The 24,441-nt window shown below is 43.9% G+C and overlaps 2 protein-coding genes across 2 annotated transcripts in view; one reads left to right on the top strand and one right to left on the bottom strand.

The window, feature by feature from the left end:
• LOC109922463 (zinc-binding protein A33-like) overlaps nucleotides 1–1,129 on the bottom strand; it is a 34,189-nt gene extending 33,060 nt beyond the window's left edge. The window contains exon 1 of the mRNA XM_048616540.1: nucleotides 912–1,129. Coding sequence (XP_048472497.1) covers nucleotides 912–941 — 30 coding nt within the window. The 5' untranslated portion in view covers nucleotides 942–1,129. The remainder of the gene's footprint in view (nucleotides 1–911) is intronic.
• Nucleotides 745–23,931, top strand: LOC109924508 (butyrophilin subfamily 2 member A1-like). The gene is made up of 13 exons (XM_048616542.1): nucleotides 745–993; nucleotides 3,626–3,742; nucleotides 5,563–5,910; nucleotides 7,725–8,006; nucleotides 11,991–12,119; nucleotides 13,270–13,296; nucleotides 13,523–13,549; nucleotides 14,444–14,470; nucleotides 14,609–14,635; nucleotides 16,547–16,573; nucleotides 17,210–17,236; nucleotides 19,507–19,533; nucleotides 20,528–23,931. Exons 2-13 carry the CDS (start codon nucleotides 3,688–3,690, stop codon nucleotides 21,052–21,054), a joined length of 1,530 nt encoding a protein of 509 aa, XP_048472499.1. The 5' UTR covers nucleotides 745–993; nucleotides 3,626–3,687; the 3' UTR covers nucleotides 21,055–23,931.
• Nucleotides 23,932–24,441: the final 510 nt, after the last annotated feature.

Raw genomic sequence — 24,441 nt, 5'->3', positions numbered from 1 at the left:
ATGTGGATTGACACGACCAATACTCACTCATCTCAATCCACATGGACAAGGAGAACAGCTCGGCGAGCCAACCAACCTCAATTACAACATTTAAAAGGCATCTGGATGGGTTTATGAATAGGAAGTGTTTGGAGGGATATGGGCCAAATGCTGGCAAATGGAACTAGTTTAATTTAGGATATCTGTTTGGCATGGACAAGTTGGACCGAAAGGTCTGCTTCCGTGCTGAACATCTCTATGACTCTATAAGTGTTGCAGACTGGCACGTTCCAAGGTCCAGGTCTATGTGCTGAAGGATGCACTAAAGGTCAGGGCAGCTTAGACCAAGATGCAGTGGAGAAAGATCACCGCCTGAGGTCTTTCTGCCAAAGTCTGCACCCTCTTAAGGAACAGTAGTAGTGTCCCTACCTCTGAGCCAGGAGATCTGGGTTCAAGTTTCACCTGTAATAACACCCCTGAACAGATTGGTTAGAAAATAGTTTATAACGAGCATCTGTTATGTTTCGAGATAATCTGGTAGCCTTAATGGGAAAGTAAATAGTTTCCTTTCATAGCCACAAAATATATTTTTGTTGCAAATAGATTGAAGCTGTCATGCGGAATGTAGAATTAAAATTCGACTGTATTTTCTGCAAAGTCTGTACTGAACTGTTTTGTACTTCTATTTACTTTTTTTGGTTATTTACTAATCAAGTATCTGTTCGAAATTGGTACAAGAAAAATTACAGGAAAGAAACACGCCCTGATTCAAAGTTCCACTTTACTTGAAGGATTGTAACCCTTTTGTCTCCCTCTCTCGACCGTGTGAAATTTTATCACAGCGGAACATATTGGGCCTGCTGCCCCAGAGCGAAACGCCATTTTCGTGCCTCGCATCCCACCCTCCCCAAAAATAGAGAAACCAGCCTCACCACAGCGATAGGAAAACATGTTTCAGCCATATTCGCCGGGAGTGTTGTTGAGACGGGGCTATCTGTAAAGGATCATGCTCGGGTAAGTTTCACCTCGGCCGGAATTCCTCACTGAAATTGACCAATGAAACGGATATAATGTGTTGCTGGCCACACTGTGAACTGGGATAACATCTCAGTTATCCCATTATCCCAGTAGTAGCACAGGGATTGTGTTCCCTTTTACTGGGTGCTGGATCTTACCCAGAAATCGTGAATGTTACAATCGGGGAGACTTTTAAACTGAGAGACAAATATTTCTGACTCTTCCGGAACTTTACGACCTGATCTCTCTCCCTCTCTCTAACCAAACCCCCAGTTTTGTGTTGGAGGAGTTAGCCATAATTATGAAGTTTTTTTTTTACATTTGTGTTTCAGAGCGGATTTTATGCTATATTTCATATCATCCGTGGAATTAAATCCCAGCCCAAGCGCTCCGTTCAAGAGTTTGAAATTTACTTTCGTCTTCAGCTTCAGAAGGCCTCATTCCTGACTGTTTCCTCGAGACTCGATTCCCAGGCACTGCCCTCTGATTCCTTCCACTCTACCCTCTGTAAACTGAAATCGACCCAAAACCGTGACCCCACTCCCCCTCCTCCCCGTGCTGGCTCAGATATACAGACTCCTGTTTGAACAAAGCCTCCATTATAAAATAAAATCCCATCTCTGTCTTCACATCCTGCTGAGGCCTTGCCTCCTTTCAGTGTGTGCTGTAAATCAGCTTCTCCCTTCCCTTCACCAGTAGTAGTCAAGCAGCCTTCAGTTGCCAGGACCCTATGATTTGGTGAAGGCTTTCTCCCCCTTTCCTTTTTAACAGGCTTCTTAGAACTGCCCATCCTTTAGGTCATCTGCCCCAATTTTGTCTGGTGGTGCACCCATATCATAGGATCCCCATTTGGGGGCTAATAAGCCCACACCAATCCTCAGAACATCCCACCCAGACCCATCCCCCTATAACCCACCTAAACTACACATCCCTGAACACTACAGGCAATTTCCCATGGCCAATCCACCTAGCCTGCTCATCTTTGGACTGAGGGAGGAAACCGGATCACCCAGAGGGGACCCAGATAGACACACAGAGAATGTGCAAACTCCACACAGACAGTCACCCAAGGGTGGAATCGAATCTGTGTACCTGGCGCTCTGAGTCAGCAGTGCTAACCACTGAGCCACCATGATGAAGTGCCTTAATGGCTTAGTAACTTAAATAGTTTTTTACAAATACAATATATTTCCTGGAGTACTGAGGAAGGGGTCACTGGATCCGAAAGGTTAACTCTGATTTCTCTCCAACAACAGATGCTGCCAGACTTGCTGAGCTTTTCCAGCAGTTTCTGTTTTTGTTTCTGATTTCCAGCGTCTGTAGTTCTTTTGGTTTTTATTTTATGGAGTACTGAGTACAGTTTTGGTCTCCTTACTTGAGAAAGGATGTACTGGTGCTGGAGGGGGTGCAGATGAGATTCACTCGGTTGATTCCAGAGTTGAGAGGGTTGGATTATGAGGAGAGATTGAGTAAACTGGGACTATACTCATTGGAATTTAGAAGAATGAGGGGGGATCTTATAGAAACATATAAAATAATGAAAAGAATGTATAAGAAAGAAGCAGGAAGGTTGTTTCCACTATTGGGTGAATCTGAAACTAGGGGTCATAGCCTCAAAATAAGGGGGAGCGGATTTAGGACTGAGTTGAGGAGGAACTTCTTCATCCAAAGGGTTGTGAATCTGTGGAATTCCCTGCCCAGTGAAGCAGCTGAGGCTTCGTCATTGAATGTTTTTAAGGCAGAGATAGATTTTTGAACAGTAAGGGAATTAAGGGTTATAGTGAGTGGCTGGGTAAGTGGAGTTGAGTCCACAAAAAGATCAGCCATGGTCTTATTGAATGGTGGAGCAGCCTTGAGGGGCCAGATGGCCTACTTTTGCTCATATTATTTATGTTCTTATTGTTGATATTTAGAGCATAAAGTGGTGGGAATCTGGAATTCACTGCATTGAGGATGGTAGAGGCAGAAACCCTCATAACATTGAAGTTGTATTTAAATGTGCACTTGTGATGCCAGTGCATACAAGGCTATGGACCAAGTGCATGGGATGAGAATAGTCAGGTGGTTGTTTTTGACTGGCACAGACTTGATGGATGGAAGGGTCTTTTTCTGTGCAGAGACCTTTTTGAAAGCACAGAGACAGGCTATTCTACCCAAGTGACCGATGCAGCTGACCACACACAGTGTGTCCAAACATCCTGGATTTTCCCGAATTTTCCCTCCTGTCTTCTGTTCTGGGTGTGAGCTTCCTGGCTCACTATTTGTCCTGGCACTCCCTCGGCACCGACCCTCTGACAGTGCGGCGCTCCCTCAGCACTGACCCTCCGACAGCACACCTGCATCACCTCATCCAAAGCTTCTGGAACATTAAGTTGTTCAATTGTGTGATTTTGCTACAATTTAGAAATTATTTGCCCCGGTGATAGATCACACAGTAATTGAAAGCTTTTAATTTGCTCTTTGGTGAATTCATCTGAAATCAGTGCTGTGTTTTTGAATTAATATCGCTGTGGATATGGGAGACACCTGGGGCAGGTGGGACTTGAACTCAGAGGTGGGGACTCCACCACAAGAGCCTTACTCAATATTACAAAACAGTGGCAACTCGAGTCTGAAATATTTCTTACAGCTTTGAATGAAATGCTACTGTCAATGTTTTCACAACTGGTTTTGCTGTCCATCCTGTGAAAGATGTCATGGAGATCTTTAATTCCTCTTCTTCTCATCCTGCGATCTTCAGTCAATGGTAAGTGGCAAAATATCTAACTGCGGCATCATAGATTGGTGGAGTGTGGACAAAGTCACTAGTCATTGCAAGTGTGTGCAGGGTCTTTCCTGTTGAATAATTTACCCAATTATCCCTAACCCCAGCCCCTTGCTATTTTCCTGCAGCCTTGAATTTCATTTTTTTCCTTTCCAAATGTTTATCTCATTGCCTTTTGCGAGGTAGTGCAACATCTGCTCTCACTATGGCTCGAGGGAGCACGTTCCAGATCTCACAACTTAATCGTTTGTCTTTTTTTCACTTTGTCATCTCTGGTTATTTTATCAAATCGGCTAGACCATTAAAAGCCCTCCCTGACCTTTGCCCTTCCTGCACTTCCCCTTTCGGGGAGACCCATGGGTTTTGTGTCACTCAAACATTGACCGACTGGGCCTCCTCTTGGATGCTCTGTGCTCAGTGGCGACACTGCTGAGGAAGTGGATGTTGCCAGTACTGCGGCCACCCAACGCCTCTGATGCAGGAAGGTGTCTCCCTGAGCTTGGGAAGTGGCATCATGGGAGTGGCAGGAGAATGGGGCCGGATGGGGTGCAGTCGGGGATTATCGGCAACAACAGCAGAGAATGGATATCGGCAGCCACAAAGTCTGGGTTCAAATCCCGCCATGGAAGCTGGGGATTTGAATTCAACAATAAATCTGGATTTAAGTATCTAACGATGACCATTGTTGATTGTCAGGGGTGGGGTGAGGGTTAAAAATCTCATCTGGTTCACGAATGTCCTTTTCGGGGAAGGCAATCCGCCGTCCTTCCCCGGTCTGGCCTACACGTGACTCCAGACCCACGGCAACGTGGCTGACTCTCAGCTGCCCTCTGGGGTGATCAATAAAGGTGGCCTACGTCCCGTGAATGAATTAAACCGCTCCTCCTGATGCCAATCATGGATTTTGGATGAAGGACCCCCAGCTTCCTTGGAAACCTAGGAGCAGACATGCCAGTGTTTTGCTTGTTGTGATGCTCCCACCAGGGAAGTGCCCCCCTACCCGCTGTTGGGTTTCCTGACAACAGCAGTGCGCTGGGTCCCTTGAGTGGGCATTGATCATCATGACTGGCCAATGAGATCAGGAGGGCACCAGATTCCATCCAATGCTGTGCCATCTCTTAACATCCACCCGAGTGAACAGGTCAAGGCACCTCCCTCTGAAAGGCCACTCTATCCACAGCGCTGTCTGTTTCCCAGCCTTCTGATTCCCAAACCCAAGAAAGGTGCCAACTGAATGGCAGCTGGCACTGATCCTCCCTCTGGAACGGGAGGGTCATTGTTTTTATATTACAGTCATACGGCGCGGAAACAGACCCTTCGGCCCAACCCATCCATATCGACCAGACTTCTGAAACTGAACTGGTCCCATTTGCTTGTTTTTTTGGCCCATATCCCTCTAAACCTTTCCTATCCATGTACCTGTCCAAACGGCTTTTCAATGTTGGAATTGTACCAGACCCTGCCACCTCATATGGCAGCTCATTCCATACACACACCGCCCTGTGTGTGGAAAAAGTTTCCCCTCAGCTCTCTTTTAAATCTTTCCCCTCTCACCTTAAACCCATGCCTTCTGGTTTTGGACTCCCCTACTGTGGGGAAAAGATCTTGGTTATTCACCTTATCCATGGCCTTCATAATTTTATAAAATCTATATAAGGTGACCCCTCAGCCTCCGATGCTCCAGGGAAAATAGCCACAGCACCTCCTTTTAACTCAAACCTTCCAGCCTTGTGAATCCTTTTTCCAGTTTAATAACATTCTTCTGGAAAAAAAAACACATAAATGCCCTTGATCGTTTCTAGGGAAGTTTATAGTTATAACTTCAAAAGAGCCGGTCGTTGTCACAGTCGGCCAGGATGTTGTTCTGGAATGTCAGCTGATCCCAGCAGAAGCTCCTGAGGAAATGGAAGTGCGGTGGTTCCGAAAAGACTGGAACAGCGTTGTCCATATGTACCGGAAGGGAAAGGACGAGCCCAAGTTACAAATGAAGGATTATTCTGGGAGAACAGCACTGTTCCACGAGCACTTTGCCAATGGCAATATCTCCCTCCTGTTGAAGAACATTTCTGTGAAAGACAATGGCACCTTCAGATGTTTTGTCATCTCCAAAGCTGAGGACGCCGAGGGATCGGTTGAACTGAAAGTTGGAAGTGAGTGATGTTTTCTGTTTGTGACATAGAGGCTGGGCCTTTATCTGTTTCCCTTCATTAGGAGAAGGTGGTGGGTGGAGAGAGGGCGATTCAACATGCTGGTTCTGTTATCCTGACCCAGTCATGTGCTCTGGGTTGCTGAGGGGACAAGGGCCCAGGTAACAAGCTCACACTTGGCTCTCCGGTCCTTGTCTCACCCACTGTGGGTTTTGACCGGAAAGATGAAAGGGTCTTGCATTCTCGGGCTAGCAGAACCATATGTTAAATCGATTCTCAGTTGGTTGATCCTGGGGGCTGTGTTTTTAAAAGGGAAAGTGACCATTAAATTGACAGATGTGTCTGAGAAATCTGCTGAATGTGATTTAAAGGGCTCGATGTTTTCAGCTCTGGAGCCTTTGTTGACACAGTTCTGCAGTGACATCCCATCATGAATATGTGGTTGAGAACCCACAAGTACATTTGACTCTGGAGTGGGTTCACACTGTGAAATGGAATTAAGCTTCATTCAGCTGGAAAACAGGAGCTGGCAGGAGAATTATATTCAGGAGGGTTTTTAAAAACCTCTTTACTTTGCTATGTTTTTATTTGAGAATTTCCAAGACCTTCCAGTGTTCTTTAAGGGCCCCTGGACTCTGCCCTTCATGAACAAGCCTGGTGGAGGAGTGGGGGAATACAGGGGGCACCCAGAGTTTTCGAAAATGAAAATCCGGGCCTTGGTGGTTTCTAGTTTTGTGTGGTCTCCGTTTCCAAACAATGTAACATTGTAAATGATGCAGATAACTACCTTCACAGGGAAGTGAGATCAGGCCCCCATTCACCCTGACCTTGGTGGGTGAGACATTGTTTGTTTTCATTACGCTGTGAACTGTAATTGAGTTTTCACACAAATCAAAGAGAACAGTAGGAATTTCCAGCTTGTTTCTCCCCGATTCCCCCCACCCCAAAACAGAAGGCCAGGGATCGTGGGCCTGATTTAATTTTTTCAAGGAGTACAATTCAAACATTTTATTTATGTTTAGAAATATTGCCAGAGTTGAGGTGCAGATTGACTTTGACTTTGATTTGAGAATGGTGGGAACAGGTTTGAGGGGAATAAGATTTTAAGCTTAGAAATGGTGGAAAAGCCAAGGGATTTGTAACCCAGGCTAATCTTCTGGGGATCTATGTTCGAATCCCACCATGGCTTCAGGTGGAATTTAAATTCCTATCAATAAATCAGAACATGAAACTAATCTTGGTGACTATTAGAATCATAGAATCCATACAGTGTGGAAGCATTTGGCCCGTCGAGTCCACACCGACCCTCTGAAGAGCATCCCACCCAGAGTCTCCTCATCCCTGTAACCTGCATTTCCCACGGCTAACCCGCACATCCCTGGACACTATAGCATGGCTAATCCGCCCTAGCCTGCATATCTTTGTGACTGTGGGAGGAAACTGGAGCAAACCCACACAGATACGGGGAGAATGTGCAAACTCCACACAGACAGTTGCCCGAGGATGGAATTGAACCCGGGTCGCTGGCGCTGTGGGGCAGCAGTGCTAACCACTGAGCCATCTGATTGTTGATTCGTTGTTGTAAAAACCCATTTGGTTCACTAACACCCATTGGGGGCAAAGCAAATTTGGCATCCTTGCCCGGCCTGTATTTGACTCCAGACGCACAGCAATGATGGCTGGCCCTTAAAAGCCTCCTGAGACAGCCTCGTGAATCACTCAGTCCAAGGGCAGTTGCGGATAGCCAGATTCCGCAGTTGTTGTTGTTGTTCACGGAACCTCCTCTAAAACAAACAAAATCTCATTTGAAATAATAGGTGTGGGCCTTCAACCTGTGATGAAGATGGCTGGCTACAAGGGCAATAGAATCAAACTTGCATGTGCATCCGACGACTGGTTTCCAGAACCGAGCATAGAATGGTGGAACAGCAAGGGAGACAAACTGCCTGGAGTCTCCAAGAAACCGGTAAAGGACGCCAGGGGACTCTTGAAAGCAGAGAGCAGTCTCACTGTGGGCGATAGTTCCGATAACGTGTATAAATGCACCATCACCAACACGCTGCTGAAGACAGAGCGAAAGAGCACCTTGCAGATATCAGGTCAGTAAATCCCATTGTCGGACTGTGTAGAGACAGTTCCAATGTTCACTTGGAGCTGCAATTTCAGGGTCGGCTGGGGCAGGAGGTGGGGGTGAGGGGGTGTGTGTGGTGGGGGGTGCGGGTGTTGGGGGTTGCGGGGGCACAGGATGTGATTCACGCTAAGGGGAATCCTAAACTCAGCTGGGCTACTCGAGATTTGTGTTGAAGATAAGCAGACCCCACTCTGGCTGTCCCTAGGGCCTTAAGATGCAGCGTCAGGAGGTCACAAAATGACAAAACCAGTGGAAATGCCCACGACAGAGGGCTAAAAATCTGCTTAAATGTCAAGATCGGAGTTTTATAAAATATTCAGCTCTCTAAGGATGAAGAGCACCATGGTGTAGGAAATGTAAAAAAAAACCCTGTCCTGGACTCCCATTGGCTGTGGGACAGGAAAGGAAATGACCATTTCTTCATGCATTTTCAGTAGAGGGTGTGATTAACATTTTTCCCAAGGACAGTTGTTGGCTGAGTTTCAAACTTGTGGCTACCTCAGGCGTAGGTTCTGTGTTCACGGTTTGATTGGCAGTTTTAAAAAGGCACTTAAAGCATTAGTCGTGTCTGAATACAAGTGTGATTTTTTATTGTAAGAAATTGACCACTCGAAAATTGAAAGTTTTGAATGGATTTCATGAATGAGATTTTTGTCACTGTCAATTGTAAGTATTAAATTAGATTGTCAGCAGTATTTTTTTCTTCATCTCCATGTGACCTTTCGGTTCCATCCGTAGTGGATGTGTGGCTGAGAGCTCAGGATGTTTGTTAGGGAGTGGGCTTGAGATGGTATTAAGTTGATGTGCAAACTAAATGGGGTGATGCTGAATGCAGTGATGGGTGAGGGAGTGCTGCAGGATTGTGAATTGCAAAGGCACAGATTTGGAGTCCCAGAGAACCAAGGCGGGCTTGCCTAGGATTTCTTACTGGGGTCTCCCCCAATGCCCCCCCAACTCACCAATGAGTAAAAATTACATGTTGTTGAACTTCCCACCTTGTGTTGCTGTTGATCGGGAAATTTTCCAACTGGAGTTGCTGGTCACGGTTGCAATACAACATTCCCTAAATGTCAATGACATTTTCATAAATTCAAGAACATCAGGACAATCATTTCCAAAATTCCCTACTACGAATTGGAAAGCCACAGATATCCTGCTGAATGTAGGCCCTTTAAAAGCTAGTATGCCTTTTAGATGTGACTGTTTCAGATCTGAATAAGAAATTGGTGAAAATGAAAATAGCCATTGGAAATGAAGGACAGCACAGAGTCAACACTTCAGATCTTTCTGAAGAAGATCCTGATAATCCATGGGAAACATTGGAGGCTCAGCTTTGTGTAAAAATGTAGTTAGAATACAACAGCGAGAGCACATACCTTACAGGCAACGGCCAAAACATTCAACGAACCCTTTCACAACAAGGGACGTGACAGTTGCAAGCAATGGGATTTTTCAGAAGGGTGTGATGTTTGATATGATAATGGATCCTTTATTGAAACATACAACATCCTTAAAGGCCTTGATAGGGTAGATGTACAGAGATTTCCCCTTGTGTGAGATGTAAGAGCAGACAGCATAATCACAGAGCAAGGGGTTGTCCAGTTAGGATGGGAATGAGGAGGAATTTCTTCAGAGGGTGATGAATCTGAGACATTCTTTACCACAGAGGGCTATGGGTCATTAAGCACATTCAAGGCTGAGAAAGATTTTTAATCAATAAGGCAGTTGAGGATTACGGGGAAGGAAAGGGTGGGAAAGTGGAGCTGAGGATGATCAGATCAGCCATGAATGGTCGTGCAGACTCGATGGGCTGAATGGCCTACTTCTGCTCCTGTGGCGTATGATATCGAGATTGCACATACAAGTTAAGAACAACCAAGTGTGAGGTCCAGAACTCCAGAATGTATTCCAGCATGTGACCTGAAAGGATTGTCAAACCATTAATGTGCAAGATAGACCCTTAGACTCATCAATATTCCAATTGCTTCTGTGTGAATGGTTTTGCACTTACCTGATGCATAGGTGTTCAGGGTCTTGTTGCGTGTAATTTTGTTTTGGAGTGTGGGGAGAAGGGGTTATTGTGTTACTGCTTTAGGAGCTGAGTAGACAAATGAGCCAAGGACCTGGATGACATCACATGACCAGCCAAGAGGTGTCCTAAGCAGCATCCTACCAGCAAGGCCATGACTATAAGTTATGCACATAAGTTGCTCTTGTCACTGCAAATGAGCAGTTTGTCTGTTCAGTCAAGCTCCATCTTGAAGAACAATGGCAGCAGATACATGGGGACACCACAAGTTCTCTTTCAAGGCACTCACCATCTTGACTCGGAAATATATCACCATTCCTTTAGTGTCGCTGGGTCAAAATCCTGGAATTCCCTCCCTCAGGGCATTGTGGGTCAACCTACAGCGGGGGGACTGTGATGGTTCAAGATGGCAGCTCACCACCACCTTCTGAAGAAGAACTAGGGACAGACAATAAATGCTGACCATTAATTGTTAAAGACGTTAATCATTCAGGAATGGTCCTTCCATATTTCACTCGGGCGCTGATCCATTTATAAATCCTATTGAGTAATGTTCCATTTCTTAACACACCCTCTTCCTCTGACCATCCATTGTCTTTCTGGCCATCCTGCACAGAAATAACTAAAACAGTGCACACTCGAAACTGATGTACAAGAGCCATGTCATTAGACTTGAGCACCGCACTCCCACCTTAGGAGTCCCAACATAGTCTACAATTTGCTCAAAATTTCTTCTGGTTTCAGAATTTAACAGGAAAGGTTCTTTCCTTGCAGACCATTAGATTACAACCAGAGATTTTGAATAGTGGATTGATGGAGGTGTTTATTCTGTTTGACTAGTAGTTTGGTTCCGTAAATGGAGAATTTATTTAGCAGCGAGAAGGAATTGGTTGTGACATATGATAAACGATACTTGGTGTCCTTTTCATTATTTTGTGGTGAGGAAAATTTCTACTTAATGTCACGGATTGTCTGGAACAATAAATATGGTTGGTATTGATTTCTTTTTGCACAAGAATTTATTTCTACAAGCGAGAGATGCTGGCATCGTGGTGATGTCATTGGTCTAGTAATCTGGAGCTCCTGCTGTGGGGACCATGGTAACTGGTGGAATTTAAATTCAGTGGATAATTCTAAGTTGGGAATTGGAGCCTGGGTCTTGGTGACCCTGAAGATGTCATTGATTTCCATTAGAAGCCCCATCTCGTTCACTAATACCCCTTTCGGGAAGGATATCTGCCATCCTTAGCTGGCCTGCATCAGGCTAAACAATGATAGCAATAACTACCCTCTGAAATGGCTGAGCAAGCCACTCAGGAGCAATTCAGGGGCAATTAGGGATGGGTGACAAATTCTGGCCTTGCTGGAAACGCGTACGATAGAATTCTTTTAAAAATTTGATGCGTGACAGATCCACTTGTTCTAAAGCGATTGCATAACATAATTCAGTTTTCCAAACCTCTTGGATGTTCTATGGTTCAGGTCCCTTCCTCATGGGATGAGGATATTGCTGGCTCCACCAACATTTATTGCCCATCTCTAATTGCCCACAGGGCTGTTATGAGTCAACAAAATTGCTGTTGGTCTGGGGTCACATGTAGGCCAGACCAGGTAAAGATGGCAGTTTCCTTCCCTAAAGGACATTAGTGATATCTTAATTCCAGATATTTTTTATTGAATTCAAATTCCACATTCTGCTGTGGCAGGATTTGAACCCAGGCCCCCAGAATGTTATCTGGGTATCTGGATTAACAGTCCAGCGATAATACCACTAGGCCATTGCCTCCCCTGTCTTGTCTACCTTTCACAGGAACAAATATGTGTGAATATTTCGTAGTGTATTTTTCCTTTTCCTGAAACACTGTTACTTAGCAAATTGCTGGCAATAGAGCAACAGTGTTACCTCTGAAATCTGTCTTGCAGGTGAATTCTTCCCTGTGGTCTCTGGCTGGCTGGTGGCTTTCTGGATAATCTTCGTTATCCTCCTGGGAGCAATTGGTGTTGTTTTATACTTCTATCGGAAACAACAGAGACAACGCAGTCTAATGAGAGGTACGGAGCAGTTACTCTTTGTTGGGCAAAACGTCTAGCCCAGAGACATCGCTTTTGTTTTTGTAAAACTGCTAAAGGGAGGGAATGGATGGCAGAAATGAGAATTTTTGCTTTGCTCTGACATTGTGTTTTAAGTGGCCCAACCCTTTTCTCACTGCCGTCCCCATGCTTGTCCTCCTGTAACTTTCCAGCAGGGGCCAGTGATAGGGACCAGCAACAACAGCTTTCGCTGCTGGTGTGGTACACACCCTCTCTCTGACATTCCCCCATCAAAAATCCATTTGTGTCATGTTACCGACTTAAAAGCAGTCTTTATTGGCGATTTATGGACCAGACCAGACACCCTCAAAACATTTTAAGGAGGTAGCCAGAGCCTAAATTTTACTTATTTTAAAAGGCAAATCTAAAGTGCTGCATTCCAGGTGCAATTCTTTGGTCAAACTACTCAATGTAAAGCAATACACAATTTGTTCAAACGCTCTCTTTAAAACACAACAAAGGAAGAAGGAACTTAACCCTATTGGAAACCTTAACAGAAAATAGATACAGTAACTATTACTAATTAACTGTTCCAATATAGTAACATCCCATAAACACACCCCTTGGCAAAATTCAGAAGATAGATTTGTCTCGTAAGTAACCTGGGCAAACCCAGAAGACACAATATCAAATCAAAACTCATGAGAGAGTAGCAGCTGGGAGACATTTACTGCAACTTCCAACCTCTGTTGAGATTCCAACAGCTACTGATACTGAATCTCAAAGCTAAAAAATGTAAAAGCTAGAAATCCTGGTTCTGTGAGAGCTGGCCACACCCATTCAGGTTGTTCTCACCTTTCTAAAAAAAACATGCAAGACGTTGCAAGCTATTTATGGGCCTTCACTAACCAGCTCGGCACTTTTGCCTTTAAACCTTCTTTTAAAAAAAAATATACGTCTTCACCCACAGCATTGTCACAAGATGTATTGTGGGTGACATTATGACTGAGTTGTTCTTGTCTCTGCTGTAATTGCTGACTTACGGAGTCAATCCCTCAATCAAATGAAAGCATTCATTAATTAAACCATCTGCAGCAGTGATTTAATAGTAAAATGTTTTACAGCTTACGTGATTGCTATCTAACTAAACTGTACGTGTCTTATTTTTCAGAGCTTATTATTCGACCTACCATCGGTGGTAAGTCCAGTACTTAACTGTTGAAACATATTCCATTCTTAAAAATGAAAAGAAACTTGAATAGCATTTCTTATTGATGGTCAGTAGCAAAACCTGGCCTTTTGCAATGTGTCTTTTTCAATAATGCAATAATAGCTCTTGATGTTTTAGAAATTCAAGCTTTGTAAGGTTTTACTGAACATGGATGTTGATGAATTAAACCTTCTTTTATGTTCTTTCATTGCAGAATATGAAACATTGAGTGCAAAGCTCAGTAAGTGATTACTAACCAAAGTACATAAAGCAGTTGTCTTAAAACTTATCTTTGGATTATTTTCCAGTCAGCATCTTAGAGAATGGGTGACTATGGTTCTTTATGCCGGTAAAGCATGGAACAAAGCTCATTTATTACTGCTTTCCTTACACATGTTTAAAGAGAAGGCAAGAACGTGCTTGGAACTCAACCCGTTTGCCTTAAAATAAACGAAAACAGCAGTGATACTGCTAGTGACTTTAGCTAATTGGAACTTGAACTGGAGTTGGAATTCTTGCAGTCCATCAAATTGGCACAGTCCTCTTGCCCTGGGAACTTTGAAGAGCTTTCAAGAGCTGCTAGACATGACTTTTTTTCAGTGAGATTCAAGGGGAGGGGGAGTGGTGGAGGAAATTGCAAATGCCAACCTCTGAGATGGCAAGATCAAAGATGCTCACACCTCCCCTGCCACCCCCAATCACAAAACCTCTGTAATAGGTGGCCTAATCGCTGGAATAGTGCTGCCTGAGCTAATGTTCTGGGGACACAGGTTCGAATCCCACCACCAACTGTATTTTTCAGCAACTCTTTCATATTAGGTCTGAAACTCTTGTTTAAAAATAGAAAGTTTTTGTTTAATCATTGACCCGTGGGATGTGGATATCACTGGGCTGGGCCAGCATTTATTACCCTTGACAAAGTGGTAGTAAGCTGCCTTCTTAAACCGCTGCAGCCCACGTGCTATAGTTTGGCCCTTAGGTGTTTTCATTTTGCAATATGACAGCTCAACAGAACGTGTAGATTTTTAAAAATGTAACAAAATTTCTAGTACCTGCATTTAGTTGTGTCAAGTCAGCTCCTAACATTTGTGGCAAAAAACAGTGTCATTAACGTATGGTTTTTCTTCACTCACAGATCAAGCAAATGTATGTGCAGAGAAAGGTGGGTCTTGCTTCCTTTATAATGCTAATTCGTACACATTAACATAGCACGGCCTGAATTAATGCTGAGAAATAAACAGCAGAAATTTTAAGTACATAATAAGGCATCTAATCATTATCATCATTTCTTTCCTAACAGAAAAGAAAAATCTGTTGAAACAGATCGGTAAGGTCATGCATGATGTATAATATTGTGGTGTCCTTATCATACAGCTGCAGGTGAAGAGAAATGGAATTCTGGTCAATTTGTGGAGCTAACTTGATTTTAACTCCCCTTATCAGGGATTGTTCATAAATGAGTGAGGGGGAATGGGGGAGCACTGCTTTTAAAACCTGCCCAAATAATTTTCCATCGACTTTGAGTTAAACATCTGCAAGATGTACATCTAATTTTGCAAACAACCTCAATGACAAGGTTAAGTTGAAGCTTTCCATCCATATTCCCATTTCTAATTGATTTATTCTCTTCCTCTATACTGTGTCTTCACTTCCTTTTCTCCTTTGTATAGTTCCAGCACATGCGTATAGGCCCGTCAAAACCACTTTGATATCAGACAGTACACTAGTTTCTTGTGTGGAATGTAACGCGGGCATTAATTAAATCTGATGATTCTGTCATTACTCTTGCCAGTCACAAACAGGGCAGTAGAAGAGCCTGTTGCAACAAAGATTTGTAAACTGTTATCATTTGGAGAAGAAAATGCATTGTTGTAGAGAGCTCTGCAGAAGAGATGTTTTTGAAGAGGTCAGAAAGTCATTATGAACAGGGAATTCAAACATTGTTTCCAAGAAGACATGCAATTTGTGTGAAGTGACTCAATCAGATACCTGGGTGATTAATTGCTGAATGTTTACAAAGTAGAACTTTTACAAATGTAGAAAGAAAAATGGCCAGAGGACAGAGCTGGTTTTCAATTCAGAAGAACAGTTTCAAGCCAGTAAAGGGGCAGTTTGTTTATGAGCCTTTTGGCTGGAAAGAAGTCTTTTGTTTATAAAGCGGCCTAAGGAAAGACCCTCTGTGTCTTTTAAAATTGAATGGAATATGTTTGTCATTTTTTCTGTCTCTGGGAGAAACAGTAATGGAGAGAACCACATCTGACAAATGCCTTGAAAGTCACTGAAAGGAAGTACTTGCACTGTCTTCAGTTAAGAAATTTAAAAAGTTAAGTTTGAAATGAAATTTCAGTGAAATTGAGTAGCTGTAAAGGATACTATTGGGAAAACAGTTGACTCCTTCAGTTTGCCGTTTTTGTCAAGACCTTTCTAAATTGGTTTACGTGTTTTTCAACCCTTTTTGTGTGGAACTTGTATTGTTTGTTAAGGGAACTGTGTGAGAACATTTTCAATAATTAACCATCACAGGAACCAAACTGCAAAAATAAAGCTCGTAAGTTATCAGGCCAAGTTTCACCCTGAGATCCGACTTGTCCAGTACCACCATCAGCTGGGTTCATAATGCTGTAACATTTATTTTGGTGTCTTTGGCTTTAGAGAAAGTAATCAGCAAATGGCGTCCTGTGATAGAGTTAGAGTTATGGTTAACCCTAACCTGATCCTATCCTGCTCACTTAAATGTACAGTGACTTTGATTGGAAGTGTGCATGTTAGTGGAGTCAGACTTAGTTTTGATGCACAATGTGGACTTATACACATATATGTTACGTTATATGTTATATACAGTCTTATGTATTGACAGACATAACACAAGCCTGTCTGAATGGGAATGTGGAGGGGACAAACATCTCTCAGGCCTTTATCCAGGGCCTCAATACTGCATGGGAGTAGAAAACTGATAATGGACAAACAGCACTTATATTTGGACTTGGTTGAAGTATCACGTTTATGTAACTGTGCTCCTTTTGAGCTAATAGTTAATGGTATTTTAGTTGTTTTATTAAGATAGATGGGCGACTGTTTAATTAACATCTCAGTTCACTCCGAAAGAGAGACTGCTAGGACGCTGGGCTGGTCAATGAAATGCATTCTAGGAATAAAATTGTTGTCAATTAAAGTATGAGTGTCTAGTTTTAACGCTGCACCTTGGGATCAGCGTAATATTAATTTGTTTTTTTTTCAGAAAATGAAAGGCAGGCTGCCAAATTAGGTAAGACTCCTTTATTACGAGGATCAGAATTGTCAATGAGTTTCTAAGACTTCCAGCATCTGTAGCTGTTACCTTGTGGTCAGTTTCATCTAATGAAGGTGGCACGGTGGCTCAGTGGTTAGCATTGCTGCCTCACAGCGCCAGGGACCTGGGTTCGATTCCACCCTCGGGCAACTGTCTGTGTGGAGTTTGCACGTTCTCCCTGTGTCTGTGTGGGTTTCCTCTGGGTACTCCAGTTTCCTCCCACAGTCCAAAGATGTGCAGGCTGGGTGGATTGGCCATAGGAAATTGTCCCATAGTGTGCAGGCTGGGTGGGTTAGCCATGGAAAATGCAGGGTTACGGAGATAGGATAGGGGAGTGGGTCTGAGTTCGGATGCTCTTCAGAGGGTCAGTGCACAGTTGATGGACCAAATGGCCTCTTTTTCCACATTCTGTATTCTCTGTTTTGAGGGGTGGAGGCAAAGGTGTGGTTCAGGATCTTCACTTGGTCTCAACAGGAAAGTGTCTACCCGTCCTTCAGAAATACTCTTGGTCGTTGAAGCATTTTGAGAGGATGAAACGTTCCAAATAGATGTCATTATCGACTTGTGATTTTAAATCATGAAGTTATATCTCAAACATATTCTCTCTTTCAGAATACAAGAAGCTTCTCCATCAAATAGGTATGAAGTTCATCTACTTGTTGCTTAATTGTTTATCTTTACTGTAACAGTGGTTTACGTTTTTGCATTCTAGTGATTTTTTGCCGATGTAACAATATGAGATTCAAGTTAAATGGTCATAGAGTCATTCGGCACAGAAACAGACCCTTCAGTCCAACTCGTCCACAACAACCAGATATCCCAAATTAACCTAGTCTCGTTTGCCAGCATTTGGCCCATATCCCTCAAACCCTTCCTATTCATGTACCCATCCAGATGCACTTTAAATACAATTATACCAGCCTCCACCACTTCCTCTGGCAGCTCATTCCATACCTGCACCACCCTCTGTGTGAAAACGTTACCCCTTAGTTCCCTTTTAAATCTTTCCCCTCTCACCTTAAACCTATGCCCTCTAGTTTTTGCAACTCCTTGTTACTTTAAATTTATGTGCGACTTGTAGAAAACTATTGACCTGTAAATACTTCTAAACAAGGGGTTCGGTTAGCTGAGTCAGCTAGATGGCTGGTTTGAAATGGAAAGCTATGCCAATAGCCTGGGTTCAGTTCCCATCACTGGGCTGAGGTTACTATGATGGACTCTCCTTCTCAACCTCTCCCCTCACCAGAGGCATGGTGACCCGAAAGTCTTTTTCTCTCTATTCATTCATGGGATGAGGGCGTTGCTAACTAGGCAACATTTATTGCCCATCCCTAATTGCCCAGAGGGCAGTTAAGAGTCAATCACATTGCTGTGGGTCTGGAGTCACATGTAGGCCAGGCCAGATAAGGATGGCAGTTTCCTTTCCTAAAGGATATTAGTGGACAAGATGGGTTTTTCCAACATTTGACAATGGATTCACGGTCATCATTAGATTCTTAACTTCAGATATTTACTGAATTCGATGTCCACCATCTGCCATGGCAGGATTCGAACCTAGGTCCCAGAACATTATCTGGGTCTTTGGATTAACAGTGCGGCGATAAGCCATTGCCTACCAATCATGTTTACCTCTCTCTTTCTTTCCCTCCCTCTTTCTCTTCCCCTCTCCCCCTCTCTCTCTCGTTCTTCCCCTCTCCCCCTCTCTCGCTCTCTCTGAGAGGGGAAACATTTAAACGTGACCTGAGAGGCAAAGTTTTCATGCAGAGGGTGGTGCGTGTGTGGAACGAGCTGCCGGAGGAAGTGGTGGAGGCTGGTACAAATATAACATTTAAAAAGTATCTGGATGGATACATGAAGAAGGGTTTAGAGTGATATGAGCCAAATGCTGGCAAATGGGTCTAGATTAATTTAAGATATCTGGTTTGCATGGATAAGTTGGACCAAAAGGTTCTGTGCTGTATGACTCTATATAACAAAGCTGCCCACAAATTTGGGCTATATCTGGTGATGGCATTCAACTCCTCTCTGTTCCAAGCATTAAATGTCTTCATATGTGTGCTAGTTTGTCTTATGGAACATCTTAGATCGACTTTGAGTCAATTCTTGTTGCTGTGTAACCGTAAATGTGCCCAATATTTTTTTTTATTCATTCATTTTGTCGTTGGCGAGGACAGATTTTATTGCCAATCCTGGTTGCCTGTTGAGAAGGTGGTGGTGATGAGCTGCCATCTTCAACCACTGCCATCTGTGGGCGTTACGTTACCCATCATGGATGTTCCTGGGTTTTGACCCAGAGACAGTATCAGGACAGCGACATACTCCCAAGTCAGGGTGGTATCTGAATATCTTGGAGGGGACCTTACAGGTGTTGGTATATTTCCTCGATCGTTGTGCAGAAAATGAGAAGGTATCACACAATCATGAACACAGAGTTGAATTTTTTTCTAAAAAAAAACGATTCCACCCTGGGTTATAGTTTAAATGAGTGCTGCCATCATTTATAACTTCCGTCTATCTAAAACTGCCATCATAATTCCCTTCTCCCTCATTTGCTGAGAAACTTGCGCTGTGCTCCCAATACATTAGAGTGCTTTGAAGTCTATTTGTGAAGTATGCACCAAAACGAGGCTGACTGATGGTTTAATACTTGTCAAAGAGCCTACAATCCACCAACAATCCACCAACAGATACACATCAACATGTAGTTACCCAGCCAATGACCCACACGTATTTTTCTTATTCCCTTCAAATATCTTGTTTTTTGAACATTCGTCAGTATTAGGTACGCACACGACAGAACATTCCTGCACAGTGCTTGTGTTTTCCTTTGTATTAGCACCATCATGTTTACAGGGACATTATGAAATGCACTGGTCACTGTTAATGGCTTGTGATTTTTTTTTTATTAGAGTGGGACAAGATGCTTAGATGCGCAGGTAAGCAAAATGTTCTCCAAAATTGTACATGCACAGAACTATCCAGAAAGAGAGCCGTCTGTCCCCAGCCCCTTCCATTTTTCACTCACCTCAGCGATGTTGGTTTAGAACTGGGTTGGTTTTCACATCTGCAAAGCCAACTACCCAGCTCTACCTGGCCAAACTCCTCCATAGCCCGAAACACAGAACCCCTGACGGTGTGGAAACAGGCCATTCGGCCCAGCGAGTCCACGCTGCCCTCTGAAGCACGGCCCACCCTCTCCCCTATAACCCTTTGCATTTCCCATGGGCAACCCACCTAACTTACACATCTCCGGGCACTATGGGACAATTTCCCATGGCCAATCCACCCTAACCTGTGCAGCTTTGTGGACGGTGGGAGGAAATCCACACAGACGCAGGGAGAATGTGCAAACTCCACACAGACAGTCGCCCGAGGGTGGGATTGAACCCGGGTCCCTGGTGCCATGAGGCAGCAGTGCTAACCACTGAGCCACCGTGCCGGTGAAAGATCAGACTGTGTTTGTCCAACGCCCGCTTCCTGGTGAGCGCTAAATTGGCTGCAATTAAATATCGGCCAGGCCAAAGCTATTGTCCTCAGTCCCTGCTGCAGACAACTATGTTCCTCTCCCTGAGGTTACCATTCTGCAGAAATACCTAATCCAGAGGGGAGGGGATGCTCTGTTGTGGAATGTGTTTGAGACTGCAATTGAGGGATTGCTGTTTTTTTGTGGTGGAATTGAGGGAAAGAGGGGCAATGGAGTGCAGCCTGAGATCAGGCCACAGCCCTGGTCTGAATTGGGATTAGGGGCAGGCCTGATGGGCCAAATGGCTCTCCCGTTGCTCCTGGTCCTTGTGTCACCAGTGTGGGACAAGCGGGTGAGGGGGTGGAGTCTCTTGCCTCTTGTGCAGATGCAGGTTTCAATCGTGGTGGGGGGGATGAAGGTGTGAGGTGGATTGGCGAACAAAGGTCTCAGTAACATCTCTGCTGCAGCTTCAGTCACCCTGGATCCTGACACGGCAAATGGAAACCTGGACGTGTCGCTGGATCACCTGGCGGTGAAGGATGGTGGCGGGTGGCGCAATGTCACAGAGAACCCGAAACGCTTCGAGCGGTACCCGTTCGTCGTGGCCAGCGAAGCTTTCCAGTCGGGAAAGCATTACTGGGAGGTGGAGGTGGGTGATTCCAATAACTGGGACCTGGGCGTGGCCCGGGGCTCGGTGAGACGGAGCGGGCGCATCGATCTGGACGAAGAGAACGGATACTGGGTCATCGGGCGCTACTGGGACAAGTACGAGGTGAAAAACGCGGAGAAGACGGAGCTGATCCTCAGCAAGAAGCCCACAAAGGTCGGGGTTTTCCTCAACTGGGAGGAAGGGTTGGTCTCGTTCCACAACGCAGACACGAAAAGCCAGCTCCACGTCTTCAGGACGCACTTTGAGGAGGAGATCTTTCCCTTCTTCTGCCCTTGGCGGTCTCAAGAGCCGTTGAGAATCACTCCTGTTACACTGGAGAACTGACCATTAACTCTCCTTGAAGCGCAGGGGCAGAGGTGGGCAGCCTAGAGGCCTACCGTCCATCACTTCCGCGTCCGTCAGAAACACGTACCCAACGATTCTCATCCCACTTTTCAGCTCTTGGCTGTGTATGGCTTAGCAACACAAGTGCGGGAGGTCAGATGTCAATATCTGCTCCCCTTTTTGTTTGTGATGTTCCCCCACTGTGGATAATGTTAAATGTCTAACTGCTAACTCTAACAGCCTGATGCTTCCTGATGTCATTTCTGTACGGTAGGCTGTGCTGATCAGAACTGGGAACAAGCCAGCCACTTTAACACTGTTAGCACCGCACTTTACCCATCTGATCCTCCAGCATGTCTCTTTGTACTCTCTCTTAATTTAATCCCCTAGAGAAACGCGTGAAGTGTTGGAAGGATTTTCCAGCAGACTGACCACCGGTTGAAATACTTTATGAACTGCCCTCCCATATTAAGGCTAAACATCCTGGATTGGGACTTGAAACCTTTTCTCGCTCAGAGACACAACAGTTACCAACTGAACCACAAGATGTGCCTAAAGGAGGCTGATTCCAGTTCTGCCTCCATCCTGGAGTGGGACTTGAACCTAGATCATCATTTCTCAAATGCTGCCCAATGTACCCACAGCTTGCTGACTTCTGGATTGTGCTCAGCACAATCTTACATGGAGAGATACCAGAGCATTTTGAATCCATCGCCTTAACCTCTCAGTCCTGACTACAACCAAAGTGTCCCTTTACATCTTGATTTGACTGTGGATAATTAATGTCTTCTGCCTGATATCCTGGAGCGATTAACCATGGCGACTGTTTTATTTCACCTGTTTGTACCAGAGGCAAACTGAGCAAAATTCATTCCCTCACTTTTATATCAGCTCATCCATCAGGCAATGTGAAATTAAATCTGTTCATTTCATTTTTTTTAACTGTTTCCCTGTTCAGTTGTAACAGCAAATACTGATTGGAACAAATGGACTCAATGCTGTTGGGAAACTCTGCACATGATGTTGCCTTGAAAGTGCGTAGCCATTAATTTATGGGGTTAAGTATAACACAAGGAAACTTCTCCACTCTCCTACCTCCCTGTCTGTCCTGACTCCCATGCCTCTGCTCTCCTGACTCCACGTTTGGAAGATTGTATTGAGAAGGTGGGACAAGTAACTTATGTTTCCAATTTTGACTTACTCAGAGGATACTGGGAGGCGCCTTCATCCAAAAGAGTGAAGGAAATTTCAGCTTTTGTAACACCGAATGGACTGTACCAGTTTTAAGTCATGCCATTTGGTAAGAAGAATACACTAACCATATTTCAAACACTAACCAATAAGGTCATTTCCAGATTACCCAAGTGTACATCGACCTGGTGGGTTTTAGTCACACATGGAAGGAACATTTTCAGCATCTAGCAGAATTGTTTAATTGACTTTGGGAGGTGGACTCGGTGATAAAGCTGACTAACAGTGAGTTTGCAAAAGCCCAAGTCACATTCCCTCACCCTACCCTTGGACAAGGACAGATGGCCCCATGGAACGTAAAAACAAAGGTCATTGGGGAGTTTCCCATACCATCGACGAAGAGGGCATTATTACAATTGCTGGGGCTGAGTGAAAATTTTATTGCAAATCTGTCCTGAATTTTAGCAGTGTTGTTGTTCCACTGAATGACCTATTGAAGAAGTGCAGGAAATTTCAGTGGATGGGAGAATGTCAGAAAGCATTTGACAGCCTGAAAGCAGTGTTGACCATCTCCCTGATGTCAGCTACCCCCAATGACACAAAAGCCATTCAAGCAGCTATTAATGTGAGTGATTTGGCTGTTGGTGCTGTACTTTTTCCAGAAGACGACAAGAGTACGGAAAGACCTATAGGGTATTTGTCCTGAATATTCATCAAAAGAAATATTCCACCATTCAGAAAGAGACCTTGAGTTTGGTGCTGACATTGCTTGCAATATAATGTTGAAATGTTGTAATGTACCTGAGACAATTGTGTGCACTGATCATAAACCCTTAATATTTTTTGGAAAACTTTAAAGATACCAGCCTGATAAAATGAAGTTTATTGTTACAGCCATTTAATTTGAAAATTATGCACATGGCAGGATGAGAGAACGTAATTGTTCATGTGTTGTCACAACTTTGATGAAGAAAGATTGAGGTGTTCAGTGACAGAAGAAACTGGACCATATTATTGAACATTTACATACTTAAAGTTAATGCAATGTATATGTATCATGTGGGGTACTGATAGCATGAGACTAATATCTTTGAAAATGAAGTCAGCTTTGCATATCGTGTTCATTTTTTTCGAGGGGGAGGGTGTGACGATACTGTGCCTTTAGGAGATATGTCCTGTCCTGTATCTTTTGCAGAGGGGTGGTGTCACAATGGTGTTGAAATGCATCATTTAGACGTGGAGTTGGTGAACAGCTTTGAGTGCTACCCTGTATTTTTATGTCAAGTAAAGCCAAAGATTCATGAGTGAGTGGACTCAGTCTCACACAGACCCAGTCAACTTTAGTTTGGCTTTCAGTTAGCTGAGTAGGTTTTTGCTCAAGCTGAAAGCTTGAGTTCTCTGCTGCTGGAGTGAAGTCTTCGAGCAATTCCTCTTAAAATTCAAAAGGGGCAGATAGTTTCTTTCTAGTGGACTGGAGAAAGACAGCACGTGGGAATAATACCCGTGTTGCTACTGAATTGTGTTTTCCAAGACTGTATATAATGGACACTGTCTATCTTGGAACAGTTGATGGCCGCAGGTTAAATAATACATAACTGTTTGGAGTATTTCCAGACAGTAAAGTTATGCCAATTCTTTTTGTTACATTATAAATGTATTGTAACAATAAAGTATGTTTTGATTAAAGCTTAGCGGTGGACCAATCGAATCATATCTGGAACACAGCATCTTAGACTTACCTTTTAAGAAGTATAGACGTTAAGGTCTAGGCTTCTCCCTAATATACTTTGGGGAGTTCTGCTCTGGTCCATAACACTGTGTGCTAAAGGTGGGATGGAAGAGTTCAATTTCCTTGCGTCGGTTCTGCTAAAAGTGTAGAAGTGCCTATGAAACACAGTTTGGGATGGAGGTGTTGGAGTAATGGATCCAAATGCTTTGGGGTCCCTGATTCTAATCCCATTGTAATGGCTGATGGAATTTAAAATTTAACAAATTGTATTAGTTAATCTGGATTGGACAGTTTGGCTCATCCACCACTTCCTCAGGTAGTTCATTCCACACACAAACCACTCTCTCTTTTAAAAAAAAAGTTGCCCCTCAGGTCTTTTTTAAACCTTTCTCCTCTCACCTTATAAATATGCCCTCTCCTCTTGAAATCCTCAGGAAAAAACAACTGCCATTAACCTTAATCTCATG

The sequence above is a fragment of the Rhincodon typus genome, chromosome 35 (assembly GCF_021869965.1).
Source record: "Rhincodon typus isolate 14 chromosome 35, sRhiTyp1.1, whole genome shotgun sequence".
NCBI classification, from domain to species: Eukaryota; Metazoa; Chordata; class Chondrichthyes; order Orectolobiformes; family Rhincodontidae; genus Rhincodon; species Rhincodon typus.
The sequence above is the reverse complement of the archived record's forward strand: the minus strand, read 5'-3'. Positions and strand labels throughout refer to the sequence as shown.

Excerpts from the sequence above, each read along its gene's own strand:
- LOC109924508 (XM_048616542.1), top strand. The coding sequence starts at position 3,688 with ATGTCATGGAGATCTTTAATTCCTCTTCTTCTCATCCTGCGATCTTCA. Across the intron at positions 13,550-14,443 it reads AACATTGAGTGCAAAGCTCA|ATCAAGCAAATGTATGTGCA; the intron begins GTAAGTGATTAC and ends CTTCACTCACAG. Across the intron at positions 17,237-19,506 it reads GAAGCTTCTCCATCAAATAG|AGTGGGACAAGATGCTTAGA; the intron begins GTATGAAGTTCA and ends TTTTTTTATTAG.